This window comes from Magallana gigas, chromosome 4, assembly GCF_963853765.1.
Source record: "Magallana gigas chromosome 4, xbMagGiga1.1, whole genome shotgun sequence".
Lineage (NCBI taxonomy): Eukaryota > Metazoa > Mollusca > Bivalvia > Ostreida > Ostreidae > Magallana > Magallana gigas.
In genome coordinates, this window is record NC_088856.1 from 21,205,343 (window position 1) to 21,222,894 (window position 17,552).

Consider the following 17,552-nt stretch of genomic DNA (forward strand, 5'->3'; position numbering starts at 1 on the left):
ATTTATTATCAATTTAGAAAGATAATATATGAAACTCTCATGGGGGGGGGGGGGGGGGGGTCATCGGAAATTTAAAATTTTGTTTGATTTTTGCTTATAATAAAGACTGAATCGTGAAAAAGCATTCTTTTTATAGGTAATTACAATTCGCAAGTGTATTTAAATGAGACAGCTTTTCAACAAATAACAATATACCCCCAAACAATAATTTAAAAAATATATATTATTTCGGCCAAAATTGTCCTATATCAAGTACACACGTAGTCCTTTGTGGTTTATTTTGTTTATACACTACACAATTCGATTTTCACCGATCATTCAAACGTCAAATGTGTTCACACTGCTCACTTTTTCACATCTACGAATACACATGCGCACGCATTAAATATTAATACATGATGGTTGAAATTTTAAATATGATTTCAGAATTCTAGTTAATTATTGGGGAGGGGACATACTGATACAAACTTTTAAAATTAATTGGAAATAATGTATGTACATGTGTATTAAAACATTATTATAGGCATACAATCAAAAGTTTGGTCATTTTAGAATTAGGAGTCAAATTAGTTTAATCCGATATCTTTGACCGGATTATACGTGTACCTGGTCAGGGTATTGTTACTGAGAATTAAGTCCACTTAGAAGTGAAGTGGGGTAGTGATAAGTGTGTAAAGCGGTGAGAGGGGAAATTCATTCTCTGAATCGAAGGAAAACAAATCTTTCTGAAAAGTAAGTGTATGCATTAAAGTGATGTACTATTGATTAGAAAATGGACAGAAATGGACACTTAACATGAAGTTTAAATCGGTTCCCAATCCTGTCTTAAGTACTTAATGTATAATCAAGCAGATATCGCGTTAAATGTATGGATTTAACTTTTTTTATTTAAAAAAAACCGGACCAAACCATTGATTTTGATTTTGAAGTGAATTTCTTTTGTAATTAAATTTGTAAAAAGAATAAAATAACTCGAACTTTTCAAACTATAAAAAAAATATCTACATCGATATTAGTATATGAATTATATATGGTATCTTTTTTTCGTAATGTTATATATCTGATTAATTGAAATTATTTTTAAGATCAATATCTGCAGACAATAACGAAAGCAACTTTTCCTCTCCGCAAGCCTGATCAATGCATTTTTCCCTTTGTCTGTGTGATTTAAAAATCATATTTATCAATTCTGACAAGATCATAAGACGTGTAAGATTAAAGATACCGAGCCCGATATCAATTGTTCCCGGATGGATGCCTTAGAGGTATCGAATAGCTCATTGTTTTGTTTTTTCGCGTCTACCAACAAGGTATCGATCGTCGACTGAAGAATATATCAGCAATTCAATGTATGCTTACATATCCAATTGTGAACAGTGCAACGAAACAATATATATTTACTTATCCAGGACAAATTTGGGGCTCAACACAGTTTAATTAATGACGTTCGATCGTTATTTTTTTTTTTTTAGACAAGAAGCAGTAGGCAGATATCTGATCGGAATATCGTTTGATTTTATGATAAAATTTAATCTAGTATCTCTGTTTCATAATTGAATAACCACTGAAAGGCATTACATTAGAGACCTTGAATTTTAAGAGGGGAAGAAGGGGTTCGTTAATTATCATGTCTCGGTGCTTCATGAAAAACGTCGTATTTGTAAAATAAAAACGCGTTCAATGCATTCACCAACAGAGAAATTTTGAACTTGTATGAAATTAAATTGAATTTCATTAAGAAAACCTTGGATCAACAGATTAACTGAATAAATGAAACAAGATCTTTAAAATAATATAGCCCGCGGGGTCTGTTGTCATCGAATTTCAAATCATTTAAACCAGAGGCCCCTTAGGTCCCCAGTGCTTGATAAGAACAAATGGGCGAACCTCCCCCATGCAGTGACTATTGAAAAACATTTTCCGATTCCACTGCTTTATATGGTTGTAAATGGCTAGACAACATTAATGAGCTTGTCTATGTAAAAGGATTTTTTCTGTGTTTTGTAAAGTGTCCTTAGTTATTCGTTACCCATTTTAATTTGTCCGTGATAAAAATTAAATAAGTGGAAAATGAATAAAAGTGGATTAACGGATGAACAAATGAAAAAGTAAGTTCTTTTTGGAAGCTTGATGTTTTACCTTGGTAACCTAACGATAATTGGTGAATGGATGATGGAAGTATAAAAGTGTTCACTGCAAGTTTTGTATAATGAGCTTGCTCTGAAATTCATCCATTGAATAAAAAGTGAAAGTTTCACTAGTGGGATAACAATTGTGCAATATATGCTATGAACGGGGTATGTAATATTGTGTTGTTTAACATTAATATTATTACTCGTATTATAACTTTATTTTTTATCATAGAGGAAATTGCTCCTGAAATACTTTTTATTAATATATCATTCAAAAAAATGTTTATGTAATTTTTTAAAAATAATTTCATGATTATTTTTTGATGTTACAAACAAACACAAAATGTTCGGTCCATGCCAGAATTTTTCACAATGTAAATGCTTATTGTTACGTTTCTTATATTATTCGATGACTGGAAAGGTGTTTGTTTATTTGATGACGTCACAAAGAAATTAATCTATTGTGACGTCATTGATTCATCTTTGTGTGAACGAATATAAGAGGATGTTGGATTTTAGAGTAGATCTATTAAAAAACGATTTTCCAGAAATTCACACTAAAAGGGAAAAGTAAGTGTCGATTTTTCTGGATAATGATGTTTCTTTATACATAAGGTAAAACAAAATAGAAAATAACGATATCAAGTAAGTCTTATTTTTAAAACGTATAAATATGCAAAAATAAGGCATTTTTATGAATATATATGTGCTAGATTTTCTACGTAAGTCGTGTATCTAATTTGATTTATTTTAAAATGACGATATGAATAGATAAAAGATGATTTCATATATCATTTCCTTGACCTTTCCAGGATGACCTTTTGGTCACGATACGACCCAATCCGACACGTGCAGGGCAACACAGACCACTGGGCCAAATACAGACAACAGGTAGGTCCCCTCACAAAGCTTACCCAAGATAGAATCTGCTTCTTTTTAACAAACACTTTCGACGAAAATTAGGTCCTCTTGAAAAAATATCGTTAGGGCCCTCAGTTAATGCCTATAATTGGTTACAAATGGGTTTTGGCCCTAAATGTTCCTGTGGTGCATGTTTATCGTTTAAGTACATCGATGTACTACGTAAATGCAGGTATTGTTATAAAACCTCAATGCAGCATTGTGATGGTAACTAAGGTCTGGTCCTTTATGAATGTTTGCTGTAATCAATAAGGTTTATGTACCAGTGTTCGATGTACATGATTGTATCTATGATGTGGTCACTTTTTTAGTCTTTCATACTTCTCTTCAACAACAAAAAACGTTTATAGTATTTGGCCTCCGTGTCTCTTTTCCTTCTTGTTGTAATCTCCATCATAGTTGGGCATACAATATGGTAGTAGCTATATGAATATCGTTCTGTTGTAGTCAGCTAGGTCCTCATTTAATCTTTCCTGTGGTATTATGCAATCATTCTGACTGTTTCCAGTAACCTTGAGGTCGGTAATAGTGAATTGAATCTGCAGTCACGAGATACAAATTCTCTAAGATGGCACTAGCCATTAAGAGTGTTCGATGGTCGTGGTCATTTTAGACTGTATTGGTCTCCTTTAAAAGGAGAGTTCTATATAAGAGTATAGGAAAATGCCCAAATTTGAAATGTAAAACATAAGGACTTTTTCCTTAATAAGTAATAGTTTATAGATAAAAACTTCAAATCTAAAAATTTAAAGAAGATCTAGTGGCTAATTTGTTGACCATGCAGCAGCCTCCTTAATTAAGCTTCTCTGTTAAATTCTTCTTTCTTTCCTCTCGACATAAAGTCAGTCTATGATTGAGTACTGTGATGTCTGCAGTGAGTAGAGATAATCTAACCATGTATTTTAAAATGCATCTCATCTGATGAAATCATGATAACTTTTGAACGTTTTATGAATTGATTGCGCCGACAAAAATAATCGAGTAATTGTCCGAAAAATAGACCGTGAATTTTTATATTGCAAAGACGGGTATTTTTTAGTTTCTCTAAAAAAATCCTACCCTAGATTTTTCGGGTCGGCAGGCAGGGGAAGATTTAACCTAATTCGTAGCAGGTGGTGTTTTAATGAATGAATTATCGAAATGTCTGAATAGAATCCTATCTAAGGCTAATTTACTAAAGAATAACTGTCAACACTCAAAAGATTTGCCGTTATTTGCTTTTATTCGTGTGGGCCATTTCCTTGTGGATTATTTGTATTGGCGGTGAAAAAAACGTAAAAGGTCCTTTTAAATTGTTTGAAAATTTTTACAATGAAAGTGCAATTAGATTTCTGAAAGAGATTGAGCTTTCGAAATCTGCTGACATTCTGTGACAAATGTGGCAGTTTATCGGTTGCTTCACCCACCAGACGACAATATCAAATATTTACCCATGGATCACATTATCTGCCGCCATTCTTTCTCGCACTTATCAACTATGGAGATATTCTTTGTAAAAGCATATTCAGAGGTTTACAAATAGCATTCAAAGGTTTTGGAGAAAAATTGGTTGAAAAGAAATTTTGAAGTGCATGGCAATATAAATTAAAAGAAATTCGATCGCTTAACACGAGACAAATTAAAACATTTTAAGAACGAATTAACGGGTTTGCTAAATAAAGTAAGTTGAACTTCAAATATATTAGATGTATAATTATACAGTAAATCTCTCTCTCTCTCTCTCTCTCTCTCTCTCTCTCTCTCTCTCTCTCTCTCTCTCTCTCTCTCTCTCTCTCTCTCTCTCTCAGATTTCATAAATCGAAAAGGTGTCGAGCCAAGCAAACTGTCAATGATCCTCAATCACTGAGTTAACAGAATTGTCTCATGAGTGTGACCTAGATACATATGAAACCGCCATAATCTCCTTAGCTATCATTAGGGATCAGCCAAAATTTGTTTCCTTACAACAAGATTAAAAATAAAGATTATTGGAGGATTTAAATTTCTTTTAAACAATTGTTCACCTCATCGACTCTAGTAACAGCATTGTAGGGGGTGAACTAAGGAATACACAACCCCAAATGTGGAAACTTCATACCGTCATAAATTTGACGTGCAGTCACACTGTCAATGCATTGTAACAGTCTTTTGTTGTCCGTAGGGACATGGTTGGTATGCTATATATACATGCTAAAATATATATATATAATACACAGCCAGCAGAAAATACAATGTCTTATTGAAATTAAACGAACCTTTCAAGAGAAGAAAATGAAATGCCGCGTTTACTTTGCAACAATGTTTTAGTGGTTTTTTGATTGGTTCCCGGCAGGGTCAATATTGTTTTGTGTTTGGTTTTCATTTCGCAATCATGGATATATAAAGCAACGTCAATTGCATGTCCGATCAAAAACATCTATTAGGTATATAAGAGAGTTAACTCAAATATTTGAAACAATAAAAACAATATATATAACATATAGAGCCAAGTCAGGAACTAATAACCGATGTAAGATAAACTGTAGGCAGACCTAAAGCAGTTTTGTTTTCTGTTGTTGTTAATTACTGTTTCGTTGTTGTTGTTGTTGTTGTTATCGTTGTTGTACTCATTGCTTTTATTATAGTTGATGGTCGTGATTGAGAAGGCTGTTGGTTGTCGTAAAGTTATCGTTAAGGAGGCTGGATGGTCAACAAATTAACCATCAGATCTTCCTAAAATTTTGAGACATGAATTTTTAAGCTATAAGAAATAATGTGAAAAAAATTAATCCATATATATCACCTTTGAAATTTAAGTACTCTCCTATATGTTTATATGGAGCTCTCCTTTTAAAGGAGATCAATACAGTCTAATATTGGCCACGACCATCGAGCCCTCTTACAGACATATCGTTGTTTTACTTGTGATGTTGTTGTTAATGTTCTAGCTATGTATGTAATTATTACTAAAAATGATTGCTGTTTAAATACTAGTATGACAATTTTTGAATTTTGTTTAGGCTGCTGATATCATTGTTGTGGTAGTTGTAATTTTTCTACTTTTGTAGTTAGAACCATTTTAACAAGAGCTTGGACTTTGGGTAGTTGTGTCAAACAGCATTGTGGCGTAGGTCTGTCTATTTCATTGCTGGCCACTCAGCCATGGCTCTTTGAAATCAACAAGATTTGTCTGGCTTTTGAGCTTAGACTGCGCAATCGTTGCATATTCGCTTGAAACCGCGTCACTTTTATATAGTTTTGACGCAAGGAATAGATGGCTACACCCTACTGAAAGTCCCAGGTCTTGATAAAATGGTTCTATTATCGTTGTCGTTGTTGTTGCTTTTGAGGGTTTTGCTACTATTGTGGATATTGCCATTATAGTTATGGATATTGGTTTAGTTGTACATTTTTCAGATATTGCACATGTTGCAGTGAGAGTTCGTTTGTGACTAAGTTTGCTACCGCTATTGCATTTACCCGTTTATGTTGCAACGTTTGTGTTTTTTGTCAGTGTGAACTATCATTCCTAAAAGTAAAATAGTGGTTGTTGATTATTTCATTTCGTTGTTGCTCTGATGATGATGATGATGATGATGATGATGATGATGATGATGACTTACTAACCCTTTCTCTGTTTTTTTTTATTTTGCAGTCAGGTAATATACATTGAATTTTCGGAGCGTGAGTATGAAAGCATAATAATTCAGTAGATAAGACATCGCCCTGCACTTTGCATAGTAAGCAGCGATAAAAAGCACGTTGCAACGATCCATCTTCTTCACGTATACATGGCTTATTTCTTATCAATAATGTAACGAAGTCAAGTCTCTTTATTCCATCCTGGCACAGTTATTGCTTCTTTGCAATCAGTATATTAGTACAAGTGCAGAGCATTTGTTAATTAGACTGCTAATTTTGTTGTGATTTATAACTTGGTGGTGGAACCAATTGCAAAGCTTTCTAATATATAATTATAAGTTAAGCCTCGATTCGCGTAGCATGAATTAGTCGCTTTCAGGTATAAATCAGTTGCAATAATATCGATCGATTTAGATATGAAATTTCACTTCTTATAAAAAGAATAAGTTTCTTTTACAGTTAACGTACTAGTATTTAGGAGTTTAATGATATATTGCATGGTTAGGTTTTACCTCTTTGAATTAGACGCTTTCAGTAGAGTTCCATGCTTTAGTTAGGTACATGTAGAACTTTTAGTTGAATCATTCCCATAAAGAAACCAATCCTGGATCCCTGGTTCTGGCTATACCCGTATATGCTGCTCACTGGTTGAACTAATTCACGTGTGTACATAATGACTTTAATTGTATATATTTGTGATAAATGTGTAATCAGGAAATGTTAACGGGTGAAGGTTATATATGCGCTACACAATGGACCGTGCTCATGATTTTGCTGTTCTGCTATTAACATCTTAGTCCGGATTTCGTTGTAAGTTTTAAAATCAATTTGATACGTTAGATATATCAAATTATCCTCCTTTATCCCTAATAATAGTATATTATTGTTTTTCTTTTCCATATACAGAACGATGCTGCTTTTATTGTGTAAAAAACTGGTTCTGATTAATTCGATGTGCATCTAACCCCAAAAAAGCTTATTGCTAGAGAGTGTTCTGGTTTTTTTAAAACTTGCAGCATCCGGACTCTGGAGCAGTAAAATCATGGCACATTTCATGTTTTGCAGCGCAACGCGCTCAACAAAGGGCCAGGGTTGTAAGTTTCTCACAGGGTAGAATGATTCCTTATAAAGAGAAAACTTTTGATGAATTGGTTGTAGATGGTCTACGTGGCTCAATGCCTGGCGCCTACTCCAGCGGCCGTCCCAAGAGCACTTATAACAAATCCCATTATAGAAATGTGTTCTCTGAGCGGGCTAAAGATGGCTTCCGGTACTGGCTGATAGAACGCCCTAAGCCTACCAATTGTAAGTATTTGGTCCGGAAGTATGTCCTATTTAAACCGGAAGTAGTGTTTATCTATGTGTTAGACGGATGCTGTTTAAGATTTCTATGTTTAACTACGGTGAAAATAAAAACTTGTTTCATTTTCAATTAATACATGTACATGTATTTTGATAAACAGTTTGACTGCAAAACGGAGCTTATAGCTTAACTTTGTTATTAAGTATGATAACTATTATTAATTTGCAAGGGTATACCTAAAACTATAATTGAAGTGATTCATGTTATAACCGGAAATTTAATGCTAAGCATTTGTGTGTACTCAAGAATATGCTACTGTTTCAGAAAGCTTCTGATAATGAATTGGGTCAACTTAAGTTCTAAGGCCGCACAAATTAATTGTACATTCCTGTATTGATTTTTAACAAAACCCAGATTGTTGTATACATTTTAAATGCAATCAATAAATAAAAATCTAGTTATTATGATCATACAAATTCAAAGGGAACTTGAGTTGACCCATTTTTTATGTTGCCTATTTGAAAACACTTTCTTCATCTCAGAACGTGTATTGATAAACTACATAGTGTTTTCATTAAAATCAACATAAAACTATTAAAATCTCTTCTTACATAATACAACTACACACTTCTGAGTGAGGAATTAAGAAAGTGTTTTCATTCATGCGTCTGTGCTTTAACCACTGCTGCTTCTCTAATCTGCTGTTTTCTTTTAGTCGGAAAATACGGAATGGGTTCTTATAAAACAGTTCTAGGGATTGGAAACGCCCCAAGGACGTGATGTGAGTCACGTGATCATTTGGTCTGATTCAGCAGTGATATTCGATTAGTTTTCCTAAAATCGCATTTTGTAATTATAAATTAACGTATTTCTAACTCTATACGTGCAATAATAAATTGATAATGATAAGAAAAAGCTCACCTCTTAACAATTCAATTTCTTTAAGTGCAACTTTTTCAAATTTGTTTTGATAGTAAAACAAAGTAATGGGGATGCGTTTAAAATACTATTGTATGTTGAATATTCGTTATGTATTTTTTTTTCCAGTTGGAAAATACAGCCTTGGTGCCACACATTCAGTCATAGGACTATGTAATGCTCCTCGAACTTAACTTATCAATTATTTATTATATAATATTTATGAATATTGAAATATTTGTTTACTTGTCAACGCACAGATGTGTGTTTATTTATTTGAGTTTTTGTAAGAAAGTGAATGTTCAAGCATTTTTAGTTTTTAAATTGTGGTAAAGTATAAACAGAATGCAACTCGTTAATTATAGATGTCTTCGCACAACCTGTCTTATTGTCTTAGTCTGCGCATGCGCAAAACAAGCCCTTTTGCGGCAGCTTGTCCTAAATTTTATAAAAAATCAAACAAAATAAATTTGCTATGACTGCTTTGGATAAAACAAAACGTCAGTGATAATTTTATCGTTGTAACAATGAAATGTTTCTGAGATATATATGTTGAAATTTCTTAGAAAATGACATTCTTACCACCGCAGTATTAGTTTGTATATATGTATTTATCAGTTTGCTTTTACATTAGTTTGTAAATCGTTGTATTTAGAAAATGTCTTAAATGTTAGGTAAAACACTTTTTCATTTGTACATGTACAATATTCATGAAAATAATGCAATTTCCTAATAAAAAGGAATGTTACCATAACATTGATTTTTATGTTTTGTTTTCTTGCAAAACTCGATCTAAACTGCTTGGAATGGCCGAAATCAATTCCATGGAACCGCATTCTATTTACTGGTAATGGGCCAGTTTTCGGCTAAGGTGAATAAAATTTTGGGAAAATGTATTCAGTAGAAGATGATCCGAGACTTGCTATTGATTTAGCTGTCTACTGAAAACCAATAAAATCAATATTCGATGAAAAACACATCCATTTTACATACTTCACGTATACATTTGATCGGCTGTATGGTTTTCCTTATTAAACATATATATAAAACATAATATTGAATATTGTTCAATGAACTTGTGTTTTTTTTTCATAGCAGACTTCGAGATAGCGCATATAGCTATAGGTATAAACGAGAGTTACTAGTATTATAAATTTATTCAATTTCAGCACAAAAACAAACCCTACATTGAATAAAAATTATACTAACGACCTTTCATATTTCGAATACATGTACATGCATTTCAGAAAAGGCTTATGAATTTTGCTTCTCGAGGAAAGAAATTTTAACTTCTGTCAAGAAAGAATTACTATTACTACAAGAAGACGATCAAAGATTATGGTTTGCCACCTGACATCAACCGGATGTATCTTTTGAAACACATTGAAATAGTTTTAAACAAAAATGTACGCGTGAACATCCGATCAAAGAAAGAAATTGAATCTGACGATTAGGTAAAGTCACTCAAACAATTGAAGAAAAAAATTACGAAGACATTCCACTCAACATCCTTGCAAAATTAATTAAAGAATCGCATAACAATGAAAGACAAGAAAATACAAAGTGCAATTTTACAAATGACAGAAGACAAACAGCAGAAAATGAATCAGATCTGAAGAACGATGAACAAAATGACCGACAGCAATAAAAAAAAAAAAACAGTAGGTTTCATCAAGTTGATCATTTAGATCATTTCAAAATAGTTGAAAAAGCTGTGAGGATGAAGAACATGTTGACAATATTTAACAGAGGATCAAAACTCATAAGAGAGAGACGCAGGGGATGAATTTATACTTCCTGCTAGGTGAGAATGTTAAATGATGACGAAGCGTATACTCGAAACGAAATGCAGATTCAATTGCTTTATAAAAGTTATAAATGAAGATGACCAGCAGAAAAAATTTAGACAGTGTTTGAGTTTATGCTATGGTATGCCAAAAATTTATTCAGGCAATATGTAAAAAAAAAGAAACAAACAAAGGCTAAATGCACAACAGTAAGAGAATCCAGAAGGAAATACACCTATCAATATTTCTTGAAAATAATGATGAAAGACAAAGGGTTTGCAAAGCATTAATCTTGGACAACCTCAATATAAGGGGGAAGGTGTCATATACGTTAATTGAGCAAAAGTGATTGAGTGCGGTGCGTGAACAAAAAGGGAAAAAAAAATCTGTAAGTCATAGAATCTCAGAGGAAGACATAAATTTGTTTAGAAAGCATATTGAATCCTTCCCTAGAATTCAGTCTCACTATATCAGGAAAAGAAGCAAAAAGCATCTAGAAAAGCACCTATCGATAACACAGATGCATGAGTTAAACAATTTAAGGAAACATGCTTGTTGCATGGAAAAAAAAATATTGTCATGCCTCTGAAAAAATGACACGAGAAGAAAAAGGTATCATGACTACAGAGGCATTATAGCTGAATTTCGTTAAAATGCTGTGAATCTAAAGTAAACCGTAATGGATACATGTGTGAACAGAAAAAATAAAAACTTAAATTTTTTTTATAAAGAAATCCGAAAGGTTGTATGTGATACATAACAGCATAATTTTCTCATTTAAACCAAACTTCAATGAAGTCGTAAGTGTCAGTTACAACCATTTATATCTCTGTGACCAAGTAATGAAAAGTCGTAGATCTGATTTATTTTTTCATTTATTTTCTATTTTTACCGTTAATATAGTTAAAACTATGTTGTATCTTAATGTTAATAGCTTATAGATTTCACTATTTCGTCTGAAGGGAAAAAAGTTATCCGTTTAACGAGGCTGGGGGGTGGCTGCCATATTAAAGCGTTTTTATCTCTACACAAAAAAGATTTTCACTTTAATGTTCTATAACTCTTACATCGTACTGAAATTGTTTTTGAAAAAAATGGATATGATGGTACTGAAGCATTATTTAAAGAGTCAATTGATGGTAACCAAGGGATACAAGATGCCAAAAAATCATTTTAGCTGTTTTTCAGTACCTTTTTACTATTCAAAGGGAGGTAACTTGTAAAACTCCAAATATTTTGTTCAAATATTTTCTTTCTTTTTATTTTTTTTTTATTTCACCATCAAAAATCTTTTTTAATGCTCAATCTTTATTACATATGTAATGATTATTATCATGTTAAAATTTGGAAATAATTTTGTGGCTACTTTTTTTTTTTACATATTTGCATTTGTGTGTCAAATATATTTTTTGGTAAAATTGTAAAATTTTTATTTATAACAAATAATGTTAAGTTTTTGTTATTGTGTTTATTTTTAGTGATGTTATTGGTATCTTTTTTTGGCCTTAAATAATTTTCATATATTTTTCATATTTTTCTTTTTACATAATGTACAATTGTTTTAGATGCAATAAATGATAAAATTAACGATGATTGTGATGTGGTCTTTCACATTAAAATGTAAATTAAGAGTATATGAGACATTTCTGCAAATTTTGTGAAATTTGGAGACAATTTTTTTGGACCCCCCAGCCTCCTTAATACAATTTGAAAGAAAATCTATGAAAATTTTAAGGCCTATTATTTCTACAACATCGAATTGTTTATTTGGCATTTCAATATAAAGATACTACATATATATAAATGTAATGACCTTATGATACTTGACATGTAGATATACATTACCAATTACGATACAACAGCTTTATCGCAATATTTGTACATATAAATTCGTATTTTGGTCTTCTAAATTTCTGTGTCAAGTATCATAAACAAAGAAACAAAACAAAAACATTGTAAAAGTCCATTAATATTTCAGATAAAGTAAGAGAAATTGACATGCATAATTGATACATAGACACGTGCACATACATGTAGTAACAGGGGATAGGGCAAGGTTCGATGGAATGCCCACTTAGTTTTGGGAGTAACTACCAAGAATCTTTATGTTTTATGTATAGAAATAGAGACTTTTTCCCTGCCTATATATTTTGTTTCCGGACTTACACACACACACACACACACACACTCTCTCTCTCTCTCTCTCTCTCTCTCTCTCTCTCTCTCTCTCTCTCAGCAAAGATGGGCTGGCTGTAAAGCATGTCGAGAATGGGAAACAACTCAAATTATATATTTATCTTCTACTTTACTAACACTGATAATATAATATTATTATGCTGAAAATGATCCAAATACAGGTATGTATAGATATGCATTGTATAGAGCTAAAAACACTGAAACAGAATGCTTTAAAGGGCAATAACTATGTATTGACATTTCTAATAGAGAATAAGTATTGACATAATTCTAACAGAAAAGTCGAGCATTTCAAATAGTAGTATGCATATAAAACACAATTTATAAAGATTTTATAAAGAGGTTTGTACATTATTTTAAAAATTGCTGATTTATTCCTGCATGATTTCAGTAAGTCGGTCATCTTACTGTTAGGATTGCGTGAACTAGTCAAAACTGTCAAGGGAAAATAACCCGCACAGCATTTCATTAAAAAAACAGATGTGAACTTTAGGATTAAAAAATCTATGCTAAATATTGCGTAAATGATATAAGAATTCTTTATTTTTATTAATTATTTATAAGCGAAATGTAGAATTTCTTTTCATACTTCAAAATTTTTAATATATATAACTATATTTCACTGCGTCTGAATTTATTGTAAAATTGTAATTTATTGTAATTAAATGTAAAATGTAAATTCATCATCTTAAAAATTTAGAAACACTTTACCAAATAACAAAATTTAGTTTTCATCCTTCTCCTCATTGAGAAATGCATGTATATTGCAAATTAATTATATATCAAGCAAAATAAAATGACAGATTTGAGAGGTTTACAAGTTTATTTATTTGTTCTGTACATGTAAGTGTATCACAGAAATTTTCTTTTCATGACATATAAACATTCACAAGCTTTAAAAACACAGAAGCTTGACGCAAACGCATGTGTCTGCCTACATCTCTAGACATATGTGAGGATTTCCTATCTACAAATTGTACCATCTGAGATATGAAGGAAAATCTAAATATTATACAGTATACAGCACTTTATCTGTAGAAAAATTATTCTCAGGTGAAATGATAAACATATCCAATGAAATCATGTGAAGAATACAACTGTATGGTCTCTCACATATGAAGCTTTGACAAACAATACAGTAAGTTTAAATGGGTTCAACTTTAAAGCCCATTTTTTACAAAATCAAATCATGTTTTCTAACGATTCATGACTACTCCACACTAGGGGTCCGTTCTTGTACATGTATACTACATGAAATGACAATATTTTTATATATTTAAAATAATATTTCAGGGATTTTTCTTAACCATATTACTTTACATATTAAAAAAACATTTTATCAAAGAAGAATATTTTTTAAAAATACACAAATTTGTTTGATTTTACATCAGGAAATAACATTTCACAGGTTAAAACTGTAAATAAATTCAACTAAACTCATGATAGGGTACATAAAACATTCTCTCTCATAACAAACTCCAATATATATGCTTCATATTCTCAACAACTGGATTCCATAAAAAAAAAATTTAAATAAAACAAGGCCCCACCCATTTCCCCATTCCATAATAAAGTCACACTTTTATCGAGTGCTGGTGTTGAATTGCATAAAGTAAGATGCAGTGGGGGGATTTGTATAGACTTCTTTGTCCAGGAATTCTAAGTGTCCTTTCTGTTCCTTGGCCAGGCGACGGTTTTCTTCGGCTTGTTGTCTCTCCAGCTCACGACGTTTACGCTCCATCTCACGCTCCAGAAGCAGCCCGGCCCTGGCGTTCGCGTTCTGCTGACGTTCCCATTCTGCTTGCCTTAGTTTCTCCTCCTGGTCTGCCCTCTGAAGCAATAAAATATTAGAGGTTATTGGTGGTGCAAATTTACATAATATGCAGAGCCAATCAAATGGTATTTCTACATTCAACATTTCAATAAAATGAATGTGTATGAATAAAATTTATATTTTCTATGCATTTCCTTAGTATCGTACCAATTTCTTTTAATTCAGTTGCAAAACTTTGTACACAGATTTAGAATGAGGAGAGGGGCAGGTTAAAAACATTGGGACATGTTTGATATCTCTGGTCAATAAAACTTGTACAAGAGTGTCAAATTTGAAAAACTATGACAAAATTAAATAGATTTCTGACCTCTTTTTCTTGTCTCTGAAGTTCCTGCTGCCGTCTGACATCTTCGATCTGGGCAGGGGTCATGCCCTTCCAGCGGTCTGGAATGACCCTGTGAGGTCCAAAAGCACTCTGAGCCACGGCGGGGTTCTCTGTCAGGACATCTCCAAACACGTGATTGGCAATCTCTGTCATGTTATCATCCAGCTCCTGTTGTTTCTTTAATCGCTCCCTCTCATCTCTCTCTCTAGCCTGAAAAACACACAATAGGATTTGAATTTTATTTCCATAAATATTTAAACATCTGTTTTTTTGAAAATAAAATTCTCTTGTTTCAGACTCAATCATAAATGTTTTCACATCCAATTGATTACATTATTTCCAAAACAGTGACATCCTATAAATTAGTGCAGTTACTTTTGGAGTATTATTTACTAGGTACTCTACATTTAAATTGGTATATGGTTTTAGGTGGTTCTTTAGAAGTACCCAGAAAATCTTTTAAAACTTCTATATCTAAAGTTGTTCATACCAGGGCATTGTTGTAATCTTTTGTGGCCATGTTGATTGCCCTCCTGCAGTCCTCCTCAGCATTGGCTAGTTCCATGGCCCTTTGATCTAGTTCCTTCATCTTTAGCTCGTACAGCCGGTCGGCCGTTTTCTGGTTCCTCTCGGCCTGGTCTCTCTCCTCCTTCTGCTCCGTGGACCACTCTCTCAGCTGTTCCTGTTGGTACTTCCTTCTGGCCTTGCTGTTGAGGTCTTCACCTGCGATTTGATATTTGATTGTTAAATGATCTTATTACTAACTTATGTGCATATATAATTCTTTCCACTTCTATAAACATTTTTGTGGAGATATATCTACTGTAAATGCATTTTCACCATTATCATGATAAATAAAAGATTTCTTTCAACTAAATATTTATCTATGCATATTTATTAACCAAAAAAACTCAAATATCTTATTATGTGTTTATTTTATTTTTTCTTTACTTCTAAACTAATTAAGTTTTATCCATAATCTATTTGAAAATTTGTTTAAGCTTTGTTTATAAATAGTACAACATACATGAATAAAATGAATACCTTCAAATTTCTGTAAACTTGACACTCCACATCTTGGATCGTCATCACTGACCCTGGCTGGTTTGTCTTTTTTGAGGTAATCAGGGTCGTACAAATCAAATTCCCTTCGACTATCTGGCTGTTGGTGCATCATACGGAATTCATTCATTGCTCTGTTTAATTCTCTCATATCTGCTTCTTGACGTTTTTCTATCAGCTGTGATATTTTATCATTTCTGACAGCATCATTTGCTAAATAAAGAAAAATGTTTCATATACGTTTATTTCATTATTATCAATATCATGTAAAGCAATTCATATAGATTTGTTTAAACATTGATTATATTCGAAGAAGCCTATCTATACATACCAAATGCTAATTCCCTTTTCCTTTCATAATCTTCTTGCTGCTTCTTGTCTGTGACCTGCTGTCCTATAGCTTGCATGTCAACCTGAATTTATCAAAAGCATATATATAATTATTTCATTTAAATGACATATATAATTCATATTTATTTACTGTATTATGAAACATTAGAATTATCATACGTATAATACTATTATAGAAGTAAGAAAGCATATGTTATAGATAAAACTTGTAACAATAATGACAACAAAAGACTATACTACACACATTTGAAATTTTATCCCCGCCATCCTTTTGGTAAACCCAATTAGACTCCCAAAAAAAACATATAAATATCATAGCTGCAAACCGTATATCTAATGCTAAACATGAATTTGAAATGGTAAAACGTTTGAAGGGTGAAGTGGGAAAATATGACTTCTAATGTGTGAATTTGGAAAAGACAATCTAAGAGAAACTCTTACCCCGATTGTTCTACATTTTGCATTGAAAATTCTCGATTTTCTCTCCTCCTCCATCCGCCGGCGGCGCTCAATAGCCGCGGCTTCTTTATAATCTACAGGTAAATCTAATTTGTACATCTTCTTTCTTTGAGAACAACAACAATTCCAAGATGTTTCTGTGTCACTCTCTCTCCACAAGCGTTGTCAAGTTTACGCCGTTGTCAACCGGAAGTTGATATGTTGCGTTCCTAACATGTCTTCAATGACATCTAAATCTATACAAAAAATATATTTTTGGCCAAGAATGAGCCTAATCCATTTTCAGATTTTTTCAATTTTAAAAAAGTAACATATACATAACAAACTTATTTTTTTCTGAAATATATATTTTTTTCTGCAGACCTCAAAATAAAAAAGCCGATCCCGATCGTATTTGTTTATTAAATGCTTGAAAGGCAGAAAGGCGGTCAGTCAATAATGTTCCACCTTGGATTTGCAGCAAAGATTAAAGAGAACTGGGACAAAATACTGCCTTCCTATTGCCTACTTTATTTATTTTTTATAATGTATTTGTGCTTGTACATTGTAAATAGATTAGTAAAATTACAAATAAATCACTTGCAAAACTTGAAAAAAAAAGAAAGTGAAATATTATTTTAACCACTGAAACATTGAAGTGTAGTTTTACTTTGAAAACGTTTTG

General features: G+C 32.3%; 2 protein-coding genes across 2 annotated transcripts; one reads left to right on the forward strand and one right to left on the reverse strand.

Moving 5' to 3' along the window:
* The first annotated feature begins 2,587 nt into the window (after nt 1-2,587).
* Nucleotides 2,588-9,628, forward strand: LOC117680466 (uncharacterized). Its single transcript, XM_066083271.1, has 5 exons — nt 2,588-2,702; nt 2,945-3,023; nt 7,670-7,958; nt 8,672-8,737; nt 9,004-9,628. The coding sequence occupies exons 1-4, from the start codon at nt 2,638-2,640 to the stop codon at nt 8,734-8,736; spliced, it is 498 nt and encodes a 165-aa protein (XP_065939343.1). The 5' UTR covers nt 2,588-2,637; the 3' UTR covers nt 8,737; nt 9,004-9,628.
* A 4,599-nt stretch (nt 9,629-14,227) lies between these two features.
* LOC117682035 (RIB43A-like with coiled-coils protein 2) lies at nt 14,228-17,085 on the reverse strand. The gene is made up of 6 exons (XM_034448755.2): nt 16,871-17,085; nt 16,410-16,491; nt 16,061-16,291; nt 15,507-15,739; nt 14,999-15,226; nt 14,228-14,688 (listed from the first exon to the last, which is right to left on the reverse strand). The coding sequence occupies exons 1-6, from the start codon at nt 16,985-16,987 to the stop codon at nt 14,440-14,442; spliced, it is 1,140 nt and encodes a 379-aa protein (XP_034304646.1). The 5' UTR covers nt 16,988-17,085; the 3' UTR covers nt 14,228-14,439.
* Nucleotides 17,086-17,552: the final 467 nt, after the last annotated feature.